Source organism: Zingiber officinale, chromosome 3A (genome assembly GCF_018446385.1).
Source record: "Zingiber officinale cultivar Zhangliang chromosome 3A, Zo_v1.1, whole genome shotgun sequence".
NCBI lineage: Eukaryota > Viridiplantae > Streptophyta > Magnoliopsida > Zingiberales > Zingiberaceae > Zingiber > Zingiber officinale.
In genome coordinates this window covers 37,872,248-37,898,484 of record NC_055990.1, presented here as the reverse complement: position 1 = coordinate 37,898,484, position 26,237 = coordinate 37,872,248, and the positions used below count along the sequence as shown (strand labels likewise).

At 38.3% G+C, this 26,237-nt stretch overlaps 1 protein-coding gene and 1 pseudogene across 1 annotated transcript; one reads left to right on the top strand and one right to left on the bottom strand.

Annotated features, from left to right (window-relative positions):
• The first annotated feature begins 92 nt into the window (after window positions 1-92).
• On the top strand, window positions 93-23,335 carry LOC122050354 (annotated as a pseudogene).
• A 1,092-nt stretch (window positions 23,336-24,427) lies between these two features.
• LOC122053676 (glucosamine 6-phosphate N-acetyltransferase-like) lies at window positions 24,428-25,027 on the bottom strand. Its single transcript, XM_042615671.1, has one exon. The coding sequence runs from the start codon at window positions 24,931-24,933 to the stop codon at window positions 24,448-24,450; it is 486 nt and encodes a 161-aa protein (XP_042471605.1). The 5' UTR covers window positions 24,934-25,027; the 3' UTR covers window positions 24,428-24,447.
• Window positions 25,028-26,237: the final 1,210 nt, after the last annotated feature.

Below are 26,237 nucleotides of genomic sequence, written 5' to 3'. Positions count from 1 at the left end.
CCTCCTCCGCCCCGATTGGGAATGTGCCAATCAATCATGGGGAAAAGCCAGAAAAATTCACAGGAGTGAATTTCAAGCGGTGGCAACAGAAGATGTTCTTCTACTTAACCACGCTAGGTCTGGCACGTATCTTGACCGAGGAAACTCCCAAGGTTGTTAAGGGTGTAGATGAGGTGAACACTCTCCTTCTGATCGACAAATGGAACGATTCTAAGTTCCTCTGTCGAAACTACATCCTTAACAATCTTGCCGACTCACTCTATCTTATGTATTGTGAGATGAAAACGGCAAAGGAACTGTGGAAATCTCTGGACAAGAAATATAAATCGGAGGATGCTGGGGCCAAAAAGTTGATTGTTGGTCGTTTCCTAGACTATAAGATGAATGACTCGAAGTCTGTAATCAGTCAAGTCCAGGAGCTTCAAGTACTCTTACAAGAAATTCACTCAGAAGGTATGACTCTGAGCGAAACTTTCCAAGTGACAGCTATCATCGAAAAGCTACCAACTGGATGGAAGGACTTTAAGAATTAGCTGAAGCACAAACGGAAGGAAATGAACCTGGAGGAACTTGTTGTTCGCCTTCGTATAGAAGAAGACAACAAGAATTCAGAGAGAAAACTGTTCTCTCAGGCTACTGTAAAAGCCAATGTTGTTGAGCACGGACAAAGCTCAAAACAGAAGCATCCAAAATCTTCCACGACACAACCAAAAGGACAAAACATGAAAAAGAAGTTCTTAGGGAAATGTTACAATTGTGATCGTATAGGTCACAAGGCTTCAGACTGTAAAAGGCCAAAGAAGAAAAAGCCTGAGGCCAACCTGGCAGGAGAACAGGATATGGATCTCTGCGCCGTGATCTCTGAGGTGAACATAATAGGTGTCAATCCTCGGCAATGGTGGATTGATACTGGAGCCACCAAACATGTGTGCTGCAACAAAGAGCTGCTCCACAACTTCGAAGAAGTCACTGGAGACAAACTGTTCATGGGGAATTCAGCAAACTCGGACATCATGGGCCAAGGAAAGGTGGTGCTGAAGATGACTTCGGGCAAAGACCTCACTCTAAACAATGTGCTGTATGTTCCGGAGATTCGGAAGAATCTAGTGTCCCGATCACTTATGAGCAAGCATAGCTTTCGTATTGTTTTTGAATCGGACAGAGTTGTACTGTCCAAGAACGGAGTATTTATAGGAAGGGGCTATGTATCTGATGGGTTGTTTAAGCTCAATGTAATGGCCATTAGGCCCAAGATAAATAAAAATGAAAGCTCTTCCACTTATATGCTTGAGTCTTCGTGTTTGTGGCATGGTAGACTAGGGCATGTTAACTACGATGTATTACGTAGATTAATAAACATGCAAAGCATACCTACATTCCACCTTGACCCAAAACACAAGTGTGAGATTTGTGTTGAAGCGAAAATAACAAGGTCATCCTTTCAACATATTGAAAGAAGTAATGAACCACTTGACCTAATCCACACTGATGTGTGCGACCTAAAAGGTACGTCAACACGTGGTGGTAATAAATATTTCATCACTTTTGTAGATGATAACACAAAATATTGTTATGTGTATCTTTTCAAAAGTAAAGATGAAGCTATAGAGAAATTCGCTCACTATAAAAATGAGGTTGAAAACCAGCGTAATAGAAAGATTAAGGTGATTCGAAGTGACCGAGGCGGTGAATATGTATCACCATTCGCTGAGTTGTGTGCTGAACATGGGATCAGACACGAAACAACAGCTCCTTATACTCCTCAGCAAAATGGAGTTGCTAAGCGAAAGAATCAAACTCTAAAGGAGATGATGAATGCTCTTCTATTAAGCTCTGCACTGCCAGAGTTCATGTGGGGGGAAGCTGTGTTAACAGCTAATTACCTTTTAAATAAGGTGCCCCGGAAGAAAATAGATAACAGTCCTTATGAGTTGTGGAATGGAAGACAACCGTCCTACAAATATTTACGAATGTGGGGGTGTTTTGCCAAAGTGTTGGTACCTGATCCGAAAAGGATTAAGATAGGACCAAAGATTGTTGATTGCATATTTATTGGATATGCACAAAATAGCGCTGCGTATAGATTTTGTGTGTCTGAGTCACACATACCGGAGATACACAAGAATTTGATAATTGAATCGAGAAATGCCTCGTTCTTTGAGCATGTATTTCCTTTTAAGACCCGAGAGGATGCTAGCTCCTCAAAACGGGCATATGAAACACAAGACGAAGAAAAAGATGATGAACCAGTTGAGGTTGAGCTTAGACGGAGTAAACGAGCTCGAGTTGAAAAATCCTACGGATTGGATTTTATCACTTTCATGCTGGAAAGTGAGCCCCGGAGTTACTCAGAAGCAGTAAGCTCGTCTGATGGACCTCACTGGAGAGAGGCAATTACATCTGAGATAGAATCTATCTTGTAAAATTACACTTGGGAACTCGTGGATCTTCCTCCGGGAAGTAAGCCATTAGGTTGCAAGTGGATTTTCAAGAAGAAAATGAAATCAGATGGCACAATCGATAAATACAAGGGAAGATTGGTAATCAAAGGATACCGACTAACGAGAAGGCCTTGATTACTTCGATACATACTCTCCGGTATCTCGAATAACTTCTATTAGAGTATTGTTGGCTATCGCTGCTTTATGGAATCTCGAAATACATCAAATGGATGTAAAGACAGCCTTTCTAAATGGGGATTTAGAAGAGGAAATCTATATGGACCAACCTGAGGAGTTTTCTATGTCAGGACAGAAAAACAAGGTCTGTAAATTGGTGAAGTCATTATATGGTTTGAAACAAGCACCAAAGCAGTGGCATAAGACATTTGATAATGCCATGAAGGAATATGGCTTCAAGATCAATGAATGTGATAAATGTGTCTACATGAGAACCACAGAAAGTGACTATGTCATCTTGTGCCTCTATGTAGATGACATACTTATCATTGGGAGTAATGATAAGATAATCGAATCCACTAAAGATATGTTGAACTCAAGATTTGACATGAAAGACATGGGCCTAGCTGATATGATTCTAGGAATCAAAATTCTTAGAACGACAGAAGGACTTGTTCTTAGTTAGTCTCATTACGTGGACAAGATTCTTGAGAAATTCACCAAGGGTGATACTGCGTTGGCACGAACGTCGATAGATACGAGTCAACATCTATCGAAAAATCGAGATGAAAGTATCTTTCAGATAAAGTACTCTCGAGTGATTGGTAGTCTGATGTACTTGATGAGTTGTACACGACCAGACTTAGCCTACGCAGTAAGCAAACTAAGTAGATATACGAGTAATCCCGGTGTTGAGCATTGGAAAGGGATAACAAGAGTACTGAGGTACTTGAGGTAGACTCGTGAATATGGACTGCACTACACACGATATCCTGTTGTGATCGAAGGATACAGCGATGCAAGTTGTATATCTGATATAAAAGACTCTAAGTCTACAAGTGGATATGTCTTCAATCTAGCTGGTGCAGCCATTTCCTGAAAATCTTCTAAGTAAACCATAATAACCAGATCCACAATGGAATCTGAGTTTGTAGCTCTTGACAAATGCGGTGAAGAGGCTGAATGGCTACAACAATTCTTAGAAGATATTCCACGATGGCCAAAACCTGTGCCGGCAATTTGCATACATTGCGATAGTCAATCAACAATCGGTCGGGCACAGAGCCATCTGTATAATGGTAAGTCTAGACATATACGTCGTAGACATAATACCGTTAGACAACTACTCTCAACTGGAGTTATCACTGTTGACTATGTGAAGTCAAAAGATAACCTAGCGGATCCGCTAACCAAGGGGTTAAATCGAGAGTTAGTTGCAAGCTCATCATAGGGAATGGGTCTGATGCCATTGTCAGGAATCAATGCAGAGAACACCCAAGCTATGCTGATTGGAGATCCCAAGAACTAGGTTCAAAGGGACAACTAATCTGCACTGACTAGACACACTGTAGGGGGAGCCCAATGAAACAGTGACTAGACCAGGATAAGCCGATGGGCTTTTAATGATCAAAAAGAGTAGATGGTAACTCTTGAGAGATCACCTATATGAGAAAGAAGTGGGGCCGCTTCGAAGAGAATTGGAGGTACAATTCTGAGAGCTTCTCACAGAACTAGGCATGTTCATGGCCAAGAATGAACACACTCATAAGACCTGAGCTATATCAGGGAGAGTCTTGGGTAAGATCTGTCCATGCTTACACCAACGGCCGAACAGTTCAAAGACATCAACTCGACTCAACCTATACTCAGCCAGTGAGCAAACAGAGTTTACAAAGGAAGGTTCAAAGGGTAACACCTACCTATCCTATACTCGACTCAACTATCGAAGACTATCACAAATTCTTGTTTTCATTCATGTGGGGGATTGTTGGAAAAAGTTGAATGGAAACGCGACTTATGGGTTATAGTCCCACAACGAAAGAAAGCGAGGCTTTCCGGCTGATTTGAAACAAAGGGGGTGAGACTCCAGGGCCCGGAGGACATCAACCCATTGCTCGTAAAATCCGGTCAGGACACGATATGTCTGCGTAAGGAAACTTGTTGGCCAGTATGCAAGCCAAAGTCAAAGTCGCCAGCTTACTTGCACGCCACGTGGCAGGCCACGTGGCAAGCTTGCAAGCCACTTGGCAAGCATGCAAGCCACAACGTGGCTTGCTTGCCGCCAACAGCAAGCCACGTTGTGCCTTGCTGGTTGTGGCTTGCTGGCAAGCATGCAAGCCACAACGTGGCTTGCTGTGCTTGCAAGCCCAGCAAAACAAAGGTCTATATAAGACCTGAGAAGGGGAATGAAGAAAAACACAGAAACGAGAAAAGCTTCAGTGAGTTTGTGAGAAAAGCTCCAGTGAGTTATGTGAGAAAAGCACAAGTGTGCTTCCATTCCTCCTTGAATCCCCATGTTTCTTTCCCTTCTGTTGTGCACTTCTTTTGCTCAACAGAAATAGTGATAGTTTTCAGATCTAGTTCAGATCGTCACGACAACCAGTGCTCGGTTGTGCTCGTGATCCTGCCGTTTTATCCTGGGAAACAGACGTCCACCTGATCCTCTGAGCACCGCGGAGGGGCCGAATCTGTTTTAAGGAGACAGCGCTCTGCTGGACTCGGCATCCACTCTGAAGTCATGTTGTAGCTCCCGACATCCTGTCAGCAACTCTCAGCGGCAACTTGGCGCCGCTCGACAACTCACGGTGTCCGCAACTCACCTACTCGGCGCGTGGCTCGACTCGCTAGAATCGACAGTTTGAGATTATCTGCTCAAACCTACTTAATTGTAAGTCCTTGTGCATCTGGTACGCACTCAGAAGCGTGAAACGGAGCTTCTGAGACAATCACACATATTGTAACGGGTTTACACCCAACACTAGTATCTTCCCTTTAAGATTATTCCATGGAATGCATTGCATTTGCATTCTAAGAACTTTATCATAATTATATCCAGGCAACCCATAATTCTTTTTATCTCTGTTTTCACCATAGCTGATCAAAATGTAAGGTCCTTTTTGATTTTGAACATGATTATTTTGCTGAGATGCTTCATGATTTTTTTTGCTCACATTAACAATTATCATCTTTAATAGCCAAAACAAATTGCAAATTTCATACCAATGTCGCTTCCCATCATTATAATTACTTATATGCACAGTTTAGAAATCGCAAGCGACAATGTAAACTCTTAATTTAGATGATTGTTAGTTGGCTCTAGAAAAAAAGAAACTATCATACTATTCTAAGAGGATGAAGATAAAGTAGTGGAACGGCTTCATTGTCTTGCCTTTCTAACCTCTGTCCGCCTGAACATGTTAAATGTAGATGCTAATTTGTTTAGTGAAATTCTGTTCGTTTCATGAGGCTGACAAGAATTATTAACAATCAGTATGACATGCTTACAGTACATTACATAGTTAGGGTCTGAGGTTCCTTATTATCATAATGGTTTTATTTTCAATAAAAGGCCCTTCTCATCTCTCCAAGGAATTTTTTTGTAGTTTTGTTTCTAGTCTCTACTCAGATATAAAATGATTTACATTTGGGGATTTTCCCTCTACTAAACCAGATTTTTCAGTTAGCTAGTCTTTATCTGGCATTTTATTTTAACTCAATGTGATCAGTCATGTTTTAAAACTCATGTAATGATCATTGAGAAACAATCATGAGAATTCTATGTTGCCTTAAGAATGCTCCAATAACATCTCTTATTTCATGATTGTCTGTATCTTCAAATTGTGGAACACTGACATAGATTGGGTGAATCTCCTATAGATAAAAGATCCAAAACAAGTTACAATGTTTCTTGGGAAGATAATCTTTGGGAGGTAATCTAATTTCCTAAAAGAGAAAGAGGCAGATTGTTATAGTCAGGTCAAGTACGGGGCAGATTATAGTGAGTCATATCCAGCTTTTTTGGGTCCAATAGTTGGGTTTTGGTTTTTTTTTTCATGCTCTCATAAATCCAATGGAGCTCTATTACAACTAAGATATCACGCACATAGCCTTTAATTTAGTGTTTAATGAGAGAACAAAACTCAGTTTCTGATAACCATTTCATTAGAGAGAAAATATAATCCAATGGGATTGCCATCTTATGTATCAGCTCATTAGCTAGTAGGCTTGCTCACCAACTCAGAATTTAGTATATCTATAACAAATGTGAGTTCTCACAATATATCTGAACCAACTTAAGGGAAAGGGAAGTGTTATTGTCACAGAAAAGCTCTTATTGAGAACAAATTACAAGGTGAGTCATATATCATTGGAAAGATACGGATGTCTACTTTCCAAAAAAAAAAAACGGTTACAAGATGAGTCATATATCATTGGAAAGCTACGGATGTCTATTTTTTGTAAAAAAATGAAGTGCTAAAAAAATAATATTCCTATCTAAAGTTATGATCATTTTAATTGAAGTCTGTTAGGTTGGACATTTTGCTCGGGAAAGGCAAGTTGCTTGAGAAGACAAATTGCTCAGGAAAGATATTGCTCCAGAAAGATTGCTCTGGAAGATAAATTTTCGAGAAAGACATATTGCTCAGAAAAGTTGGAAATCTATTTGGGAAAGCTAAAAATCTACTTAGGAATTCAAAGATTAACATGCTACTCGAGAATTGGAAAGATCAACAAGTTTTTGGAATTCTTGAAGATTTTCTGTGTACTACAAGATAAAAAGTTTTTAATGTCTTTGCATATTTTGTTTTATTATTAAACGCACCTTTCATTTTCAAGGCTCTAGGAAATGTAAACCTCATTTAAAACAGTTTGACTTATCTTGGAAAGTTGTTCCAAGTCTCCCTTATAAAGGGTGATCATTTGTATTGTTAAAAGGGAGATTCGATTTTTGAGATTAAAACATATTTGAGATTTTAAGCTTTTAAGCTTGTTAAAAGATTTATCTTCTTGGTTATCTCTCTAACCTCTTGGTGGATTTCCTAGAGTGGTGAGGATTGAGTGCGCCTTGTGTTACCTCTTAATTCTCCTATACTTTTCAGTGTCAAATTGGTATTAGAGCTTTGGTTCTCAATGGCAGATCGTAGAAGACAAAGGCCAAATGGTGATGATCATGTAACTCGTCAAAGAGACCTTCGTGATATTGAGTTGGATGGCTTGAGGAGACAAGTGCAGCAACTCAAGCAATGTTTTTCACATGGCGAACCTTTGGAACATGATGTTGAGGGTCATGATTCAGAGGCTGATTATGCAATAAGGAAATGGTTTTAATCCATTTCATGATAATTGAAGTGATGATACTAGTAATAATGGACACTTTACTGCAGATTGTCTAATTCGTAGAATTATTACTCTTGTTGAAGAAGAAGACGATGAGGAACCTTATGAAGTAACACCTATGTACGATGAATACGATGAAGAAGGTCGTGTTATCCCTTCACAAGTTCATCCTCTTCTCTAAAAATTTCAAGATGTGGTGCCTCAAGAAATTCCCTCAGACTCCCTCCAATGTAAAATATCCAACATTGCATTGATTTAGTCCCCGGTGCTTCAATTCCAAACAAGGCAACATAGAATGAGTCCTTAGGCACATGAAGAGTTGCAAAGGCAAGTTGAGGACCTTTTGGCTAAAGGTCTTATTCAAGAAAGTAATATTCCTTGTGTTATCCCAACCCTTCTTGTGCTGAAGAAAAATAATTCGTGGTGCATGTCCAAAATTGATCTTTGAAGTCGCTATCATACAATTGCAAAAAGATCAGTGATAATGCTTATAAAGTTAAGTTGCCTCATGGTTATACACTTCCACAACTTTTAATGTCGTTGACATTTCTTCTTATATTGAATCTCGTTTTGTTTCTAGGGTGAATCTTTTTCAATTGAGGAAGAATGACATAGAAAAGTTCTGAAACCATCATATTTTTGTGTCATCTTCAAAGATTAATCTGCTGTTATTGGGAATAAATTATAAGGCAAGTCATATTTCATAACCAAGATTTATCTTCTTGGTTATCTCCCTAAACTCTAGGTGGATTTCCTAGTGGTGAGGATTGCGTGCGCCTTGTGTTACCACGTAATTTTCCTACGCTTTCCGATATCAAGTTAGTATCAGAACATGGTTCCTAATGGCTGGATGTAGAAGACAAAGGTCAAATGGTGATGATCCTGTAGCTCGTCAAAGAGACCTTCATGATATCGAGTTGGATGACTTGAGGAGACAAGTGCAACAACTCAAGCAATGTCTTGTACATAGTGAACCTTTGGAACATGATGTTGAGGGTCATGATTCAGAGGCTAATTATGCAAATAAGGGAATGAGTTTTAATCCATTTCATGATAATGGAAATGATGATACTAGTAATAATGGACACTTTACTACAGATTGTCCAAATCATAGAATTATTACTCTTGTTTAGGAAGAAGATGATGAGGAACCTTATGAAGCAGCACTTGTCTATGATGAATATGATGAAGAAGGTCATGTTGTCCCTTCACAAGTTCAGCTTCTTCTTTATAAATCTCAAGATGTGGTGCCTAAAGAAATTCCCCCGGACTCCTTCCCATGCAAAATATCCAACATTGCATTGATTTAGTCCCCGGTGCTTCAATTCCAAACCAGGCGGCCTATAGAATGAGTCCTCAAACGCATGAAGAGTTGCAAAGGCAAGTTGAGGATCTTTTTTTTAGAATGTATACTAAAAGCCTAGCTTTTGTATAAACTTTTATTTTGAAATGAGAATCACATTGGTCAAATGTCTGCATTTAGTTAAATGTAGTTGTCCATTTAATTTATATTGTAGATAACATGGTGTGTGGTGTCACACAGAAGATCATGTTATCAGTTTCTTATAGATTATAAATAAAAGCTCACAACCAAGATTGATTGGGACAAACTATTAGAATGGTTGTAGTGTAATTTGGTACTAGTTTATCTTGACTATAAAATTATACTAGTACACTATGTGTGTATAGATTAGGACAATTTGAGGTTGTTCCTTTTATACTGACTGCATAAAAGAACATAACCTCTGTTATTATGGATGTGCGTACTCTTAATCTTGATATAATAACAAGCACATATATTTAGTATTTATTTCTTTAATTTATCAAAGGGTGAGATTTATTCGTTAAATCAATAAGCCTGATAAGTTGAGAAATAATATTATTTATATGGTGTGTTGTTGATTATAGAAGGAAACTGTGTCCTATTTATTAGGATGATGATGCCCCCTTGAGGAGCTCATAAGGATTGTCATGTAAATCCTGCAGGTGGACTTAGTTCTGACATGACAATGAAGTTTACTAGTACTACTCTTGGAGCTAGATGTTAATTAAGTGAGTTGTCAGTAACTCATTTAATTAATGGACATTCGATATCTTAAACACAAGGAGATTAACGCACTCATGATAAGAAGGAGCCTATAATGTAATATGGGATTGGTGCGATAGTTTAATAATAATTCTTTAGTGGTATGAGTTATTATTGATGAACTTGAGTTGGTGTTCGGGTTGAACACAGGAAGCTCAAGGTCATCAGGAGGCCAAAACCAATTCCTCCTCTAGGTCCCTGTTGTAGCCTCTATGTATAAAGCCTCGCATCCACCCAAGTCATCCTTTGGCCGGTCACATCCTTACTTGGTGCCCAAGCAAGGGGTCGGCCTAGATGGATTTAAAAGTGGGGTTTTAATTTTTTAAATCTTTCTTTTTGTAGCCATCTACAATGTTTTAAAAGAGATATTTTAAATTTTAAAAAACTTTCCTTTTTTGAAGCCATCCACATGGTTTTAAAAGAGAGTTTTAAATTTTAAAAAAAAATTCCTTTTGTAGCCATTTACAATGGTTTAAAAGAGAGATTTTATTTTTGTTAAAACTTTCTTTTTTTGTAACCATGATTTAAAAAAGAGGTTTTAATTTTAAAAATCTTTCCTTTTTTAAGTCATCTACAATGTTTAAAAGAGGGATTTTTAATTTTAAAACTTTCCTTTTGTACCCATCCATAATAGGAAATTTAAAAAGAGAGATTTTAATTGTTGTTAAAATATTTCCTTTTTAGCCATTACCAAGGATTATAAAAGAGGATAGATAGTGCCTTAGAGGAAATAATCATCTACACAATTTCTATTCCTCTTCTATTCTCCCTGTGGTCGGCCCCCTCATATTCTTATTCTCCCCTTGCTTTCTCACCTAAGGCCGGTGGCATCAAGAGGCTTCAACCATCTTGTGGTCGGCGGGTTGCAAGGAAGAAAGAAGAACAAGAGGTGGTGTTCCTAACTTTGATCCCTTGGTGGCCGAAAGTCTTGGAAGAAAGAAGGACTTGGGTGGTTTTTGCGTCTTGGTAGATCGTCACCCACACGACGTCCAAGAGGAGGAGAGGAATACAGCAGAAGATCAAGAGGTCTTTAAGCTACAAAGAAAGGTATAACTAGTTAATTGTTTCCGCTGTGTACTAGTTTATTTTTCCTTTGTATGGATCTTGAAGTACCAACACAAGAGGCTAGCGATCTTGTGCTTTGATTGAGGTCTCTGTAGTTTAACCTAGGGTTTACTGTAAGGAGTTTAAATATTTAATTTCTTTGAAAGACTTTGACTAGGAAGTGGTGGATGATCTCATACCCAAGAAGGCCGAGTGTCTCGCCAACGACCTAGAAGTCAATCCTTGAAATAGATATTTAATCAACTTCTGTAATATGATTTAACTTCTGATGAACACATGGGCTGAACTTGGATTAATAATGTTAAGTTTCATTTGTAATCCAAGTTTAATTTCTGAAAAGCACATGGACTGCTAGGAAAAATTCTGTGCTTGTACAAATTTTGGTACAGGGGAAACAAAATGGAATTCCGAGTAGCGCCAACAATTGGTATCAGAGCTAGTTTTCTGCCTCTGTGTGTTTGGTTTTCAGTTAAATTATGCACTTTTCATACATAAATTTAGGCAGGATAATAGTAAGATGTGCGAATAGATTAACTTTGTGGTTGCAGGCATCCTAGTTCCAACTATTATGACCCTATTGTGTTTGTACGTGATTTGGACCCTCGGGCATGTCGAGGGCATTTTATGTGTGTGCATGATTATAATTATTAAATACAGCAGGAGCTGTATTAGTTTTAGGAGTTTATATTCTGTTCGATCTAGATTACATGTGCATTCCCTTGTGGAATATAAGATTGATTGGACCAGAGGCGTAGCGAAAAAGGAAGCAAGATAGACGCGACGACATGACCCGTTGGCGGTGGCTAGGGTTGGTGGCACACGGAGGACAGCTATGGATGATGCCATAATAGTTGGAAATTTTTTTTCATATTTATTTCCTTTTATGTTGTTTATATGTGCTGTGTGTGTGCATGTTAAAATTCCTCGTTTTAAATAACTAAGTGGGAGAGGAATTATTTAAATTCCACGGTCTCCATTACTGGTTTGTAAGTGATGCATTCAAACTTGCGCGTTAGCTTTGAGTGTCTTCCTCCACATCGGATGAGTTTATTTGCGGATCACTAGGTCAAACTTCCTTTATGGATGATTATAGAAAATTATTTAGGTTTGTGTGATCTTCTCCATCTGAAGGGGCACAATCATATTTAATGGACTAAGTATCAAGTAATGGTATACACTTAGGTACATTTAATAGTATCCTCCCCATCGGAGTCACTGCTATTATTTGTGTGACCGAAGAAAAATCAACTATTAATTTTATTTGTCATAAAGTTAGGTTGACAAGATAATAAAATCAATAGGTAAAACCCCCTCTTACAAATTTTTGAATTTGTATACGTCCACACTATCGTGGCATACAAAATTCACGGTGTTTTGAGGTGTTGGTGAATTTAAATGATATTGTTTGAGGAATCAATATTATTTTAAATTCTAAAATTTTGACCAAATATTTTATAATTCTTAGGATTTCAAATGGCTTTCAATCATCTTGCTGTTATATTGAAAGAAAACAAACTTACTGGTCCCAATTACATTGATTGGAAACGAAACTTGGACATTGTCTTAACTGCTGAAGTTTACAAGTTCATACTTTTTGGGATCTATCCAAGCCTACCTAATAGCGATTCTAGTGAAGAGGAGATTGAGTATCATAAGAAATGGGTCAGGGCAGATAAGATGGCGCGGTGTTACATTTTGGCTTCTATGTCAAATGTGCTACAACATCAACATCAGGTCATGCTTACCGCTTATAACATGATATGCAATCTCAAGGAACTCTTCGGACACCAGAATCGGGCTGCTAGGCAGGGAACTATGAGAAACTTGATGACGACCACCATGACTGAGGGGGCACCCGTAAGGGATCATATCCTCAAAATGATAGCTCTTTTTGAATGAGATGGAAGTCCTTGGAGCAGAAATCGATGGGGAAACTCAGGTCGATATAATTCTTTAAATGCAGCCTAAAAGTTTTGAGCAGTTCCTCCTGAACTACAATATGAACAAAAGGGTTTATTCGTTGGCGGAACTTCTGACAAAACTCAAGCAGCAGAAGGGCTATTTCGTCAAAGTTCTCAAATTCACATTGTTGAAAATGTTTCTGCTTATAAGCCGAACGGTAGAATGAAGAAAAAGAAACAAGTTGGTTCAGCAAAGAAAGTGAATCGATCTCTAGGGACTGGCCGTATGTAGGTATGAAGAAGCCGAAGGGCAAGTGCTTCACATGCAAGCAGTCTAGACATTGGAAAGTGGACTGTCCTCGTAGAAAGGAGAACAATAAAGGTATATCTTATTCTCTAGTGGTTGAAACATGTTTAGTGATGTTACCTACCGGTACTTGGTGTATAGATACAGGAGCCACTGATCATGTCTGTAATTCATTACAGGGTTCCAGGAAACTCGACGACTACATAAAGGGGAGATTACCGTCTACATGGGCAATACTACAAAAGTGGCGGCTGTTGCAGTGGGAGATGTTTATTTATCTTTTGATAGAAATAAAACATTGATTTTGAGAAATTATCTTTACGTACCATGTTTTAGAAAGAACTTGATTTTAGTTTTTAAACTATTTATGGATGGATATTCTGTTTCTTTTGATGACAAAGTAGTTGTCAAGAAAAATAGGATAGTTATCTGTTCTGGTACGTTGGTTAACAATTTGTATATTCTAAATATAATAACTCTCACGATACAACAAATGGAAATTAATAATACATCTTCTGATTCTAATAAGAGAAAGCAACCTTCAGAAATAAACTAAACATATCTTTGGTATCTAAGGCTTGGTCATAGTAACTTGAGTAGGATTCAAAGGCTAATAGTTGATGGACCTTTGGGTTCATTAGTGGTGGAAAAATTTTCAACCTACGAATCTTGCTTGGAAGAAAAAATGACCAAGACACCTTTTAAGGCCAAAGGGTATAGAGCCAAAGATGTGTTGGAATTAGTTTATTCTGATTTGTGTGGACCTATGACTATCCAAGCAAGAGGTGGGTTCAAAGATTTTGTCTCTTTTATAGAAGACTATTCGAGATACGGGTACATTTACTTGATGTGCCGCAAGTCTGAGTACTTTGATAAATTCAAAGAATACAAGGTTGATATGGAGAAACATCATGGTAAAGGTATCAAGACACTACGGTCTGATCGTGGTGGTGAGTACCTCTTAGGAGAGTTTAGGAATTACTTATCAGAGGTCGGGATTTAATCCCAACTGTCTGCACCTGGTACACCCCAACATAATGGTGTGGTAGAATGAAGGAATAAGACTCTTATGCAAATAGTTAGATCAATGATAAGTTGTTCAGAATTACCAAATTTATTTTGGGGATATGCTCTGGAAACGGCAATGTACATTCTGAACTTAGTACCTTCTAAGTCAGTAACTTCTACTCCCACAGAATTATGGAATGGGCGTAAGCCTAGTCTGAAACATATTCGGATTTGGGGTAGTCTAGCACATGTACTGAAGGGAGATGCTGATAAGTTGGAATCACGTACAGAAGTTGTGGGTTATCATAAAGGAACAAAAGGTGATTTATTTTATAGTCCTAAAGATCAGAAGGTCATTGTTAGCACTAATGCCCGATTTTTAGAAGAAAACTATGTAATGAACCACAAGCCCATGAGTAAAATTGTTCTTGAAGAAATAAGAGAAGACACGTCTACTTTAGTACCAACGGTACAAGATGAGATACCACAAGAAACTGCAACACATGTCACAAATGATGCACAATTACAAGTAGTGCCTCGTCGTAGTAGGAGAGTTGTTAGGCAACCTGATAAATTCATGTTTTTGAGAGAATCTTCAGACTTAATCCCTGGTGAACATGAACATGATCCCTGGACATATGATGAAGCACTCCAAGATAAAGATGCAGCATCTTGGCAAAGTGCAATGAACTCTGAAATAAAATCTATGTACTTTAATCAGGTCTGGGAGCTTGTAGAACCACCAAATGATGTAAAAGTCATTGGATGTAAATGAGTCTACAAAAGAAAAAGAGAGACAAACAGGAAGGTGGAAACCTTCAAAGCAAGGCTTGTTGCAAAAGGGTATACTCAGACAGAGGGAATCGATTATGAGGAAACCTTTTCACCGGTAGCCATGCTTAAGTGTATCCAGATTCTTTTATCTATTGCCGCTCATATGGATTATGAGATTTGACAAATGGATGTCAAGACAGCTTTCCTTAATGGAAGTCTTGAAGAAAATATCCATATGAAGCAACCAAAGAGATTCATTACGAAGGGCAAAGTGCATCTTGTATGTAAGCTCAATCAACTTATCTATGGACTGAAGCAAGCTTTGAGATCTTAGAACATCCGATTTAATGAAGTGATCCAGTCTTATAGATTTATTCAGTGTCTGGATGAGTCTTGTGTATACAAGAAGAGTGACGGAAACATGGTGATATTTCTTGTACTATACGTAGATGACATTTTGCTCATTGACAACAATGTCAAAGTGTTGTCAGACGTAAGGGTATGGTTGTCCAAGCAGTTTGATATGAAGGATTTGGGAGAATGTGGACATATTCTTAGGATCAAAGTAATAAGGGATCGTAAGAAAAGAATGTTGTGCTTATCCCAAGCCTCATACATCGATACTATTCTAGCTCGTTTTAGCATGAAAAACTCCAAGAAAGGTTTTCTACCTTTTCGGCATGGAATACCTTTATCTAAAGAGATGTCTCTTAAAACATCAAAGGAAATAGAGGACATGAAGGCAGTTCCTTATGCTTCGACTGTAGGAAGCCTAATGTATGCGATGCTATGTACGAGACCGGATATCTGTTTTGTCGTGGGCATGCTTAGCAGATATCAAAGTAACCCAGGACAAGAACATTGGACTGTCATAAAGCATATATTAAAGTACCTGAAAAGGACTAGAGATTATATGCTAGTTTACCAGGTAGATGATTTGTTGTCTGTGAGTTATACGGATTCAGACTTCCAATCAGATAGGGACAATAGTAAGTCGACCTCAGGGTATGTGTTTACTTTGGGACGTGGAGCCATAGCATGGAGGAGTGTTAAGCAAAAATGCGTTTCGGACTCCACTATGGAAGCTAAGTATGTGACAGCCTCTAAGATAGTCAAAGAAGCTGTATGACTCAGAAACTTCTTGATGGACTTAAATGTGATTCCTGGTTTGTCCAAAATTATCACAATTTATTGTGATAATAGTGGTGCAGTAGCAAACTCGAAGGAACCACGAGCCCATAAGGCAAGTAAACACATTGAGCGCAAGTACTACCTGATACGAGACATCGTAAAGCGAGGAGAAGTTGTTGTCGCCAAGATTGCATCAGAAGATAACCTGGCAGATCCTTTCACTAAGGCCCTTCCGGCGAGAGCTTTTGATGGGCATGTTGAGGGGATGGGAATCAGATGTATGGTAGCATATATGACAGCATAGTCTTTTAGCATAAGTGGGAAACTGTTAGAATGTATACTAAAAGCTTAGTTTTTTGTATAAACATTTATTTTGAAATGAGAATCACATTGGTCAAATGTCTGCATTTAGTTAAATGTAGTTGTCCATTTAATTTATATTGTAGATAACATGGTGTGTGGTGTCACACAGAAGATCATGTTATCAGTTTCTTATAGATTATAAATAGAAGCTCACAACTAAGATGGATTGGGACAAAGCATTGGAATGGTTGTAGTGTAATTTGGTACTAGTTTATCTTGACTATAAAATTATACTAGTACACTATGTGTGTATAGAGTAGGACAATTTGAGGTTGTTCCTTTTATACTGACTGTATAATAGAACAGAACCTCTGTTATTATGGATGTGCGTACCCTTAATCCCGATATAATAACAAGCACATGTACTTAGTATTTATTTCTTTAATTTATCAAAGGGTGAGATTTATTCATTAAATCAATAGACCCGATAAGTTGGGAAATAATATTATTTATATGGTGTGTTGTTGATTATAGAAGGAAACTGTATCCTATTTATTAGGATGATGATGTCCCCTTGAGGAGCTCATAAGGATTGTCATATAAACCCTGCAGGTGGACTTAGTTCCGACATGACAATGAAGTTGAGTGGTACTACTCTTAGAGCTAGATGTTAATTAAGTGAGTTGTCAGTAACTCATTTAATTAATGGACATTCGATATCTTAAACATAGGGAGATTAACACACTCATGATAAGAAGGAGCCCATAATGTAATATGAGATTGGTGTGGTAGTTCAATAATAACTCTTTAGCGGTATAAGTTATTATTGATGAACTTTAGTTGGATGTTCGGGTCGAACACAGGAAGCTCAAGGTCATCAGGAGGTCAAAACTAATTCCTCCTTTAGGTCTCTGTTGTAGCCTCTATGTATAAAGTCTCGCATCCACCCAAGTCATCTTTATGGCCGGCCACATCCTTGCTTGGTGCCCAAGCAAGGGACCGACCAAGATGGGTTTAAAAGTGGGTTTTTAATTTTTTTAAATCTTCCTTTTTTAGTCATCTACAATGTTTTAAAAGAGATATTTTAAATTTTAAAAAAAATTCTTTTTTGAAGCCATCCACATGGTTTTAAAAGAGAGTTTTAAATTTTAAAAAAAAATCTTTCCTTTTGTTGCCATCTACAATGGTTTAAAAGAGAGATTTTATTTTTGTTAAAACTTTCCTTTTTTGCAACCATGATTTAAAAGAGAGGTTTTAATTTTAAAAATCTTTCCTTTTGTAGTCATCTACAATGTTTAAAAGATGGATTTTTAATTTTAAAACTTTCCTTTTGTAGCCGTCCACAATAGGAAATTTAAAAAGAGAGATTTTAATTGTTGTTAAAATCTTTCATTTTTAGCCATTACCAAGGATTATAAAGAGGATAGATGGTGCCTTAGAGAAAATAATCATCTACACAATTTCTATTTCTCTTCTATTCTCCCTGTGGCCGGCTCCCTTATATTCTTATTCTCCACTTGCTTTCTCACCTAAGGTCGGCGGCATCAAGAGGCTTCAACCATCTTGTGGTCGACGGGTTGCAAGGAAGAAAGAAGAACAAGAGGTGGTGTTCCTAGCTTTGATCCCTTGGTGGTCGAAAGTGTTGGAAGAAAGAAGGACTTGGGTGGTTTTTGCGTCTTGGTAGATCGTCACCCACACGACGTCCAAGAGGAGGAGAGGAATACAGCAGAAGATCAAGAGATCTTTAAGCTACAAAGAAAGGTATAACTAGTTAATTGTTTTCGCTGTGTGTACTAGTTTATTTTTCCTTTGTATGGATCCTGAAGTACCAACATAAGAGGCTAGCGATCTTGTGCTTTGATTGAGGTCTCTGTAGTTTAACCTAGGGTTTACTGTAAGGACTTTAAATATTTAATTTCTTTGAAAGGCTTTGACTAGGAAGTGGTGGATGATCTCATACCCAAGAAGGCCGAGTGCCTCGCCAATGACCTGGAAGTCAATAATTGAAATAGATATTTAATCAACTTCTGTAATATGGTTTAACTTCTGATGAACACATGGGTTGAACTTGGATTAATAATGTTAAGTTTCGTTTGCAATCCAAGTTTAACTTCTGAAAAGCACATGGGTTGTTAGGGAAAGTTCTGTGCTTGTACAAATTTTGGTACAGGGGAAACAGAACGGAATTCCGAGTAGCGCCAACACTTTTGGCTAAAGGGCTTGTTTGAGAAAGCAATACTCCTTGTGTTTTCCCAACCTTAATTGTGTCGAAGGCAAATTGTTCGTGGTGCATGTCCAAAATTGATCTTCAAAGTCAATATCACACAATTGCAAAAAGATTAGTGATAATGCTTATAGAATAGGGTTTCCATAACTTTTAATGTGTCGATGTATCTCCTTATATTGAATCTCATTTTGTTTCGAGGGTGAATCTTTTTCAACCAAGGGAGAATGACATAGAAAAGTTTTGAATCCATCATATTTTTTTTTTGTTATCTTCAAAGATTAATCTGGTATTACTGGGAACAAATTACAAGGCAAGTCATATTTCATAACCAAGATTTATCTTCTTGGTTATCTCTCTAAACTCTTGGTGGATTTTCTAGAGTGGCGAGGATTGAGTGCATCTTGTGTTACCTCCTAATTCTCCTATACTTTTCAGTGTTAAGTTGGTATCAGAGATTTGGTTTTCAACAACTGGTCATAGAAGACAAAGGCCAAATTGTGATGATCATGTAGCTCGTCAAAGAGACCTTCGTGATATCGAGTTGGATGACTTGAGGAGACAAGTGCAACAACTTGAGCAATGTCTTTCACGTGGCGAACCTTTGGAACATGATGTTGAGGGTTATAATACGGGGGTTGATTATGCAATAAGGAAATGGCTTTTAATCCATTTCATGATAATGGAAATGATGATACTAGTAATAATGGACACTTTACTGTAGATTATCCAAATCACAGAATTATTACTATTGTTGAGGAAGAAGACTATAAGGAACCTTATGAAGCAGCACCTATCTACGATGAATACGATGAAGAAGGTCATGTTGTCCCTTCACAAGTTCAACCTCTTCTCCAAAAATTTCAAGATGTGGTGCCTAAAGAAATTCCCCCAGACTCCCTCCAATGCAAAATATCCAACATTGCATTCATTGATTAGTTCCCGGAGCTTCATTTCCAAACACGGCAGCCTATAGAATGAGTCCTCAGGCGTATTAAGAGTTGCAAAAGGAACTTGAGGACCTTTTGGCTAATGGTCTTGTTCAAGATAGTAATACTCATTGTATTGTCTCAACCCTTCTTGTGCCAAAGAAAAATGGCTCGTGGCGCATATCCAAAATTGATCTTCGAAGGCGCTATTACACAACTACAAAAAGATAAGTTATAATGCTTATAAAGTTAAGTTGCCCAGTGGTTATAGGATCTCCATAACTTTTAATGTTGTCAGCATTTCTCTTTATATTGAATCTCATTTTGATTCAAGAGCAAATCTTTTTCAACTGAGGGAGAATGACACAGAAAAATTCTGAAACCATTAGATTTTTGTGTCATCTTCAAAGAGTAATCTGTTGTTATTGGGAACAAATTACAAGACAAGTCATATATCGCTGGCAAGCTACGGATGTCTACTTTCCAACCAAAAAAAAAAGATGCTCAAAAATAATATTCCTATAAAAAGTTATGATCATTTTAATTAAAATCTGTTAGGCTGGACATATTGCTCAGGGAAGACAAATTATTTGGGAAGACAAATTGCTCGAGAAGACAATTTTCTCAGGAAAGATTGCTCGAGAAGGCAAATTGTTCAGGAAAGACATATTGCTAGGAAAAAGCTAGAAATTTGCTCATGAAAACTAAAAATCTACTCGAGAATTCAAAGATTAATATGCTACTTGAGAATTGGAAAGGATCAACCAATTTTTGGAATTCTTGAAGATTTTCTTGGTACTTGCAAGATACAAAGTTTTTAATGTCTTTGCATGTTTTGTTTTATTATTAAATGCACCTTTCATTTTTGAGGCTCTAAGAAATGTAAACCTCATTTAAAACAGTTTGACTTATCTTGGATGGTTGTTCCAAGTCTCCCCTATAAAGGATCATCATTTGTATTGTTGAAAGAGATATTCCATTTTGAGATTAAAACATATTTGAGCTTTTAAGCTTGTTAAAGGATTTATCTTGGTTATCTCTCTAAGCTCTTGATGGATTTCCTAGAGTGGTGAGGATTGAGTATGCCGTGTGTTACCTCCTAATTCTCCTACACTTTCCGGTGTCAGTTATGAATCTAAATGGAAATGTCATTAGTGTATGTATCTACTTGAAATATAGTCATTGATTAATAATATATAGGAAAGGGGACTACATGTAACCTATTTTTTCCCTGTAACACTTATGAAGTTGCATGGGCTCACACAGATATGATAGGTTCCTTTCTAGATAGACTATTAGATTGATGAGATTTGGTGTTCTATCTTGAATATCATCCATTTCATACTTCAAACTGTGGTTGTATGGTCTCTTTGTCATACATGATGGATGGAAAAATATATATAATATAAGATATAAGAGAATATTATACTTTATCCTTACAAGATCTAGAGATGAAATCAAGTTCTGTACTACGAGAGATTCACCTTATCTCACTTATTGAACCCTCTCTTGAGACTGAGGCCCTTTAATTGAGCCATAATACTTAACCCTAAAAGAACCTCTTGATGAGTTACCTTGTTCGGGAGCATCCAACACAATACTAGTCATATAACTATTGGAATTCTTACTGCATTTAGTGATATAAGAAACTTGTGTTTCCCTGTCAGGAACTGGTAGGCTGTTCAAGATCACAGTTTAATTGTAATCACAACTCATTTGCTTACTGCAGGTTTTGCAGATGGAAACCAGTGTGACAAGATTTATTCTTCTACGCATGAAATTTGTCAACTGGTTACTTCTGCGCTTCCATCTCCTGTAGATAGTATGGCTGTAAAATGCATCAAGGTAATGGAGAAAATAAGCAATTTGTGGTTTTCAAATGTTTTTTTGGAACATATTAAGTGCTGGATTTTTTTTTCCTTTTTTGTTTGATTTATCCGCAATAACATCTATTTACTGTGCAGGAACTTCAATGCACGGATGAGAAGCAAATATCTATTGTCATTGAAAAAGCAATTAGGGATCAGTCAGACAATGGTTCCTCTAGTTCTGAGTATTTAGATATGATTTCAAACTCTCTGAGCTTGTTGTCTAATGAAGAATTACTGATTGAGGTCGTCACACTGAAGAAGCTCAAAGTGAAGTTTGCCTGCAGCTATACTAAAATCCACCAGCTGCACAGTATCAATGGTGTGTCTGTTCCTGCTGACTTCTGCTGCCCCCTTTCTCTAGATCTGATGTCTGATCCAGTCATTGTGGCTTCTGGTCAAACTTATGAACGGGCTTTCATACGAAAATGGCTTGATCAGGGCATCAATGTTTGTCCTAGAACACATCAAACACTTGGACATTCAAATTTGATTCCGAATTATACCGCTAAGGCACTAATTGCAAACTGGTGCAAATCCAATGACATTAAGCTTCCTGATCCACTGAATTTGACGAGGTCAAATCTTCATTCTTGAATCTTACAGATGTGAGTACTAAGGATCTTATTGTCTATCATGCAAGTCATGTTATCAACACTAACATTCCAAGGGCTCCAGAATCTTATGGGAAAGCAAATTCACATAAGGATGCACATTCATCAAATGGTTTGACATCTCAGGAGACTTGTGTTAGTGAAAAAAATGGATCCCCTCAGCATAGTTCCTCCTCTAATGTAGCAACTTTGCAAATGGCCAATGGCTTGGAGGCACACCATTCAGGAGTGTCATTAGCAACTACTGAAACCAACAATGAGTTTAGTGTGGAACTGAGGAATGCACGTTCTGGCAGCCAAATTGTCAGTCAATCAGAACAGGATCTAACTGATGATAGTCTCGAACAACCTGGAGATGCTAACTTGGTTTCATGGGTTTCAAGCGATCTGACCCATTATAGCAGTGATGCTTCAGGGGAGCTTGCACAGGATTCCCAAGCTTCCTCTGCTCCACAGCGAGAACCTAAATTTCCACTTGGATTTGTTGAGGCTCGTTCTAGAAGTCAAAATATGTGGAAACAGTCATCAGTACCACACATCCACTCTTCTCAACTTTGGACTCAAGGTCTGATCTATCAGGTGTTGAATCTGAAATTCGTAAGTTAATTGAGGGTTTGAAAAGTGATTCTGTGGATATCCAGAGAAATGCTACGGGAGAGTTACGCCTTCTTGCTAGGCACAACATGGACAATAGGATTGTGATTGCAAACTGTGGAGCTATAAGTTTGTTAGTTGGGCTGCTTTATTCAACAGATCCCCAGACCCAAGAGAATGCTGTAACAACTCTTCTAAGCTTGTCAATTAATGACAACAATAAGATTGCCGTTGGAAATGCTAATTCCATTGATCCTCTGATTTATGTACTTGAGACAGGTAATGCTGAAGCAAAAGAAAACGCAGCAGCAACATTGTGCAGCCTCTCAGTAATTGAAGAAAACAAGGTTCGGATTGGACGGTCTGGTGCTATTGCTCCTTTGGTAGAATTGTTAGCTAATGGGACACCTCGAGGAAAGAAAGATGTTGCAACAGCATTGTTCAATTTTTCGATATTTCATGAGAATAAAGCACGGATTGTGCAGGCTGGAGCTGTCAGATATTTAGTTGAGCTGATGGACCCAGCAGCTGGTATGGTTGACAAGGCAGTGGCTGTTTTGTCGAACCTTGCTACCACACCAGAAATCCGGATCCAGTCTTTGCTTTGTAAATCATTGAAAACAACATATCAGCTATGCATGATCTCAATCAATATCATCTCAAAAGTGCCTAAAATAAAAAACACAATCATAAATTGTTCTATTGTGATTGAACATTTCTTTTCTTTTATTTCCAGTCATGAGTCCTGGGAGGGTCAACATAGTGACAAAAAGAAAAATCCTACCCTACAACTGAAACGACCTTGCACCAAATGAACAATTTATTAAAAACATAAACTTTGAGTTTGCAGTTATTTGATCCATTATGTGCCGTGAAGCATGCTGAACGATAACGATATGCTAGGCAGAACCAGCCATCTTCTTACTGTACTAGCACTGTATCTCTGCTATTTAACAAATGCACTAGTAGTAAAACGCATGGCAAGATATATCTCATTTGATCCTTTCCCCCTTTCTAAGGGCAAGTGGCAACAGAGTCTTTATTCATTTTGTTCAATCAAATCGTTTGGTGAATAAACTTAACATGAGTAATGAAGGTATTATCTGACCTCTTTATGAATGTTGAAGTATAAGTGGGAATTGTCAGTGATGGATGCACCAATTTTTTCCTAAGAAAACAGCAATGTTGGTACAAAACCTTCATGAAAATGGGTGAAAAATGTTGATAATGATGATATATACTTTACAGGTGATGGCATGAAAAAAATTGATCTGAGAGGGAAGTTTAAAGGTACAAAATGATCATGTTTCTTTTCAGGGAAAGAAACTTGAATCATTAAAAAATGCAATAACCAAGAGAGCAACTCAAACAATATACCGGAAATTGAGCTAAAATTCAGGCAATTTAAGAATAGATTCATAGGAATTGCAAATATACAAGCAGCTCTTAAATCAGATGCCATGCATCTAAGATATGCAATAAGAAGCAAACTGAATGTTGTAAACGAAAACACAACAATCAAACTAGTTCTACTCTCGTTCCAGGTGATAGAATGCATTAACATGGGCAACTGGACCAACTGATCGCAGAGAAGTTGATGATAAAATAAAGTACAAAAAGCATAAAACCTGCACATTTGTTATGGCCTCTCTTGTTGAGAAATGGTGAAGGCCTTATGAAATCCAATAAAGGGGTAGTCAAAACATGATTTTATGAGTTAAACAATCCCAGTTCACACGACTACCACTAGCAATCAAATTTTAGCTTCTTTTTTTTTTTTTTTTTTTTTTTGCATCTTTGCGTAATTTAAGCATTTTGCAACAACGGTCCATGCAAAGAGAGTAGAATCTTTAGATTTAAAGCATACAGATCGAGGATTACTAGTAGATCATGGACACACTCTACGATCAGAAGTAGCAGGCCATCTGGATGTTCTTCTCAGTGAAACCGCACTTCTCGTAGAAGGACCTCAGATCCGTCGTGTTATTGAGAATGACCTTGTAGCAACCGGCAGCCTTGGCGTAATCCCGAAGGAACCCGACCACCCGCTGCCCCAGGTGCCTGCCGCGGAAGGCGGAATCGACGACGACGTCCTCGATGTGGCCGACCTTCCCTCCACCGCGGAGGAACTTCCGCTCCACGAAGACGCTGCCGGTGGCGACTATTCTTCCGCTGGACCGGTCCTCCGCGACGACGACGAAGTGGTTGTCACAGAGGGCGGCGAGTTCGGCGAAGCGAGCGCGGAAATCAGCGTCCGTCAGAGGCGTAGTGGCGGAGCTGAGCTGGGAGAGAAGATCCACGAAGCCCTTGGCGTTATCGGAGATCTCAAGACGGCGGAGAGAGAGGACAAGATCGTCTTCCTGGCTATCGCACTTCACCGGTCGCTCGTCCATTTCGCCGGACTTCGTCGCGAAGAGACGTTAGACGAACCGCAACAAATCAATCGGGGGTTTCATCTCGGCGACATCACGTGAGAATCACGTGATCATTATTCGGCTATGATAACCTTGCAAGCCCATTACTTTCGTATAACAAAGGCATAAATACATTAATCATCTTCATTACAATTAACTATTTCTTAATTAATTAATTTACATGTTGGCCCCGTACGCACTTGCATTTGCAAACGCTCAAGCATTTCTTGCAGTCGGAGAGACACGGACGGTTGCCCTCCGGCGAGTCGCACGTGCTCGCGCACTTGCTCTGCGGGACTCCGTTCCACAGGCAGCCGGAGAGGCACCGGAGGATCGACCGGCAACCGGGGCAGTCGCAGCCGAGCCGGTTCATGATGCAGTCCTTGCAGCCCTTGTCGTGATCTGATCCAGTACTGCACGCTGAGGCAGCTCGTAGCAGCAGAGCCGCCATGAGCATTATGCTCAGCTTCTTCCTCTCCATGAAGATCTGGAACGTTTTCCACTGCACTGCTTCGCTGCCTCAGCCTCGTTTTATTAATAGGACGCAACGCAATTCATGAATCAATGTCTTCCGATGACAGATGGTAACAATGCGCTCTCTTCGCGACAGATGGTGGTAAATTGGCAAGGTGTTGGTTTGCGATCTTAATGAGCAAGCACGGTAATCAATGGACATTTAAACGGCATAAAGTTTTTTTTTATTTCTGTTTGCAATAAAAAAAACAAAAAATATATCGAGCATAATTTTCAACAGTTTGATTTAAATTATTTCACCATTTAAAAATATTTTTAACTAACTTCAAATAATTTTAATTATAATTTCAAAATTTAAGACTTATATTAGGACTAAAAGAAGTAAGTTATTTTTATAATGATGTAATATTATTTATTTTAAATTTAAATCTTCATAATTTTATTTTTAAATTATATCTAAAAGATCTAATATCAATAGAGATATCTTTCTCTTATAAACTCATGATCTTTCCTATGTATTTTAATGTGGGACTATGTTTACAACCTTATAATCCAACAATTCTCTCTCAAACGAAGGACCACAAGGTCCCCTCAAACAGAAAGTCAATCCGTTTAATGTCTGATTCTCAACCCACTAGGTTTTCTTGTCCCTTAGCCCAACCGCCAACTGAAGCGACGAGACGATGGTTGGATCTAGCATCTACCACTAGAGTTCGAGAGAGAGTTCGCGCTTTGAAAATGACGAACAGAGGTATTCTTCAAAATCAATTTTAATATTTTTATTAACAATTAAATATGGTTTTAAAGCA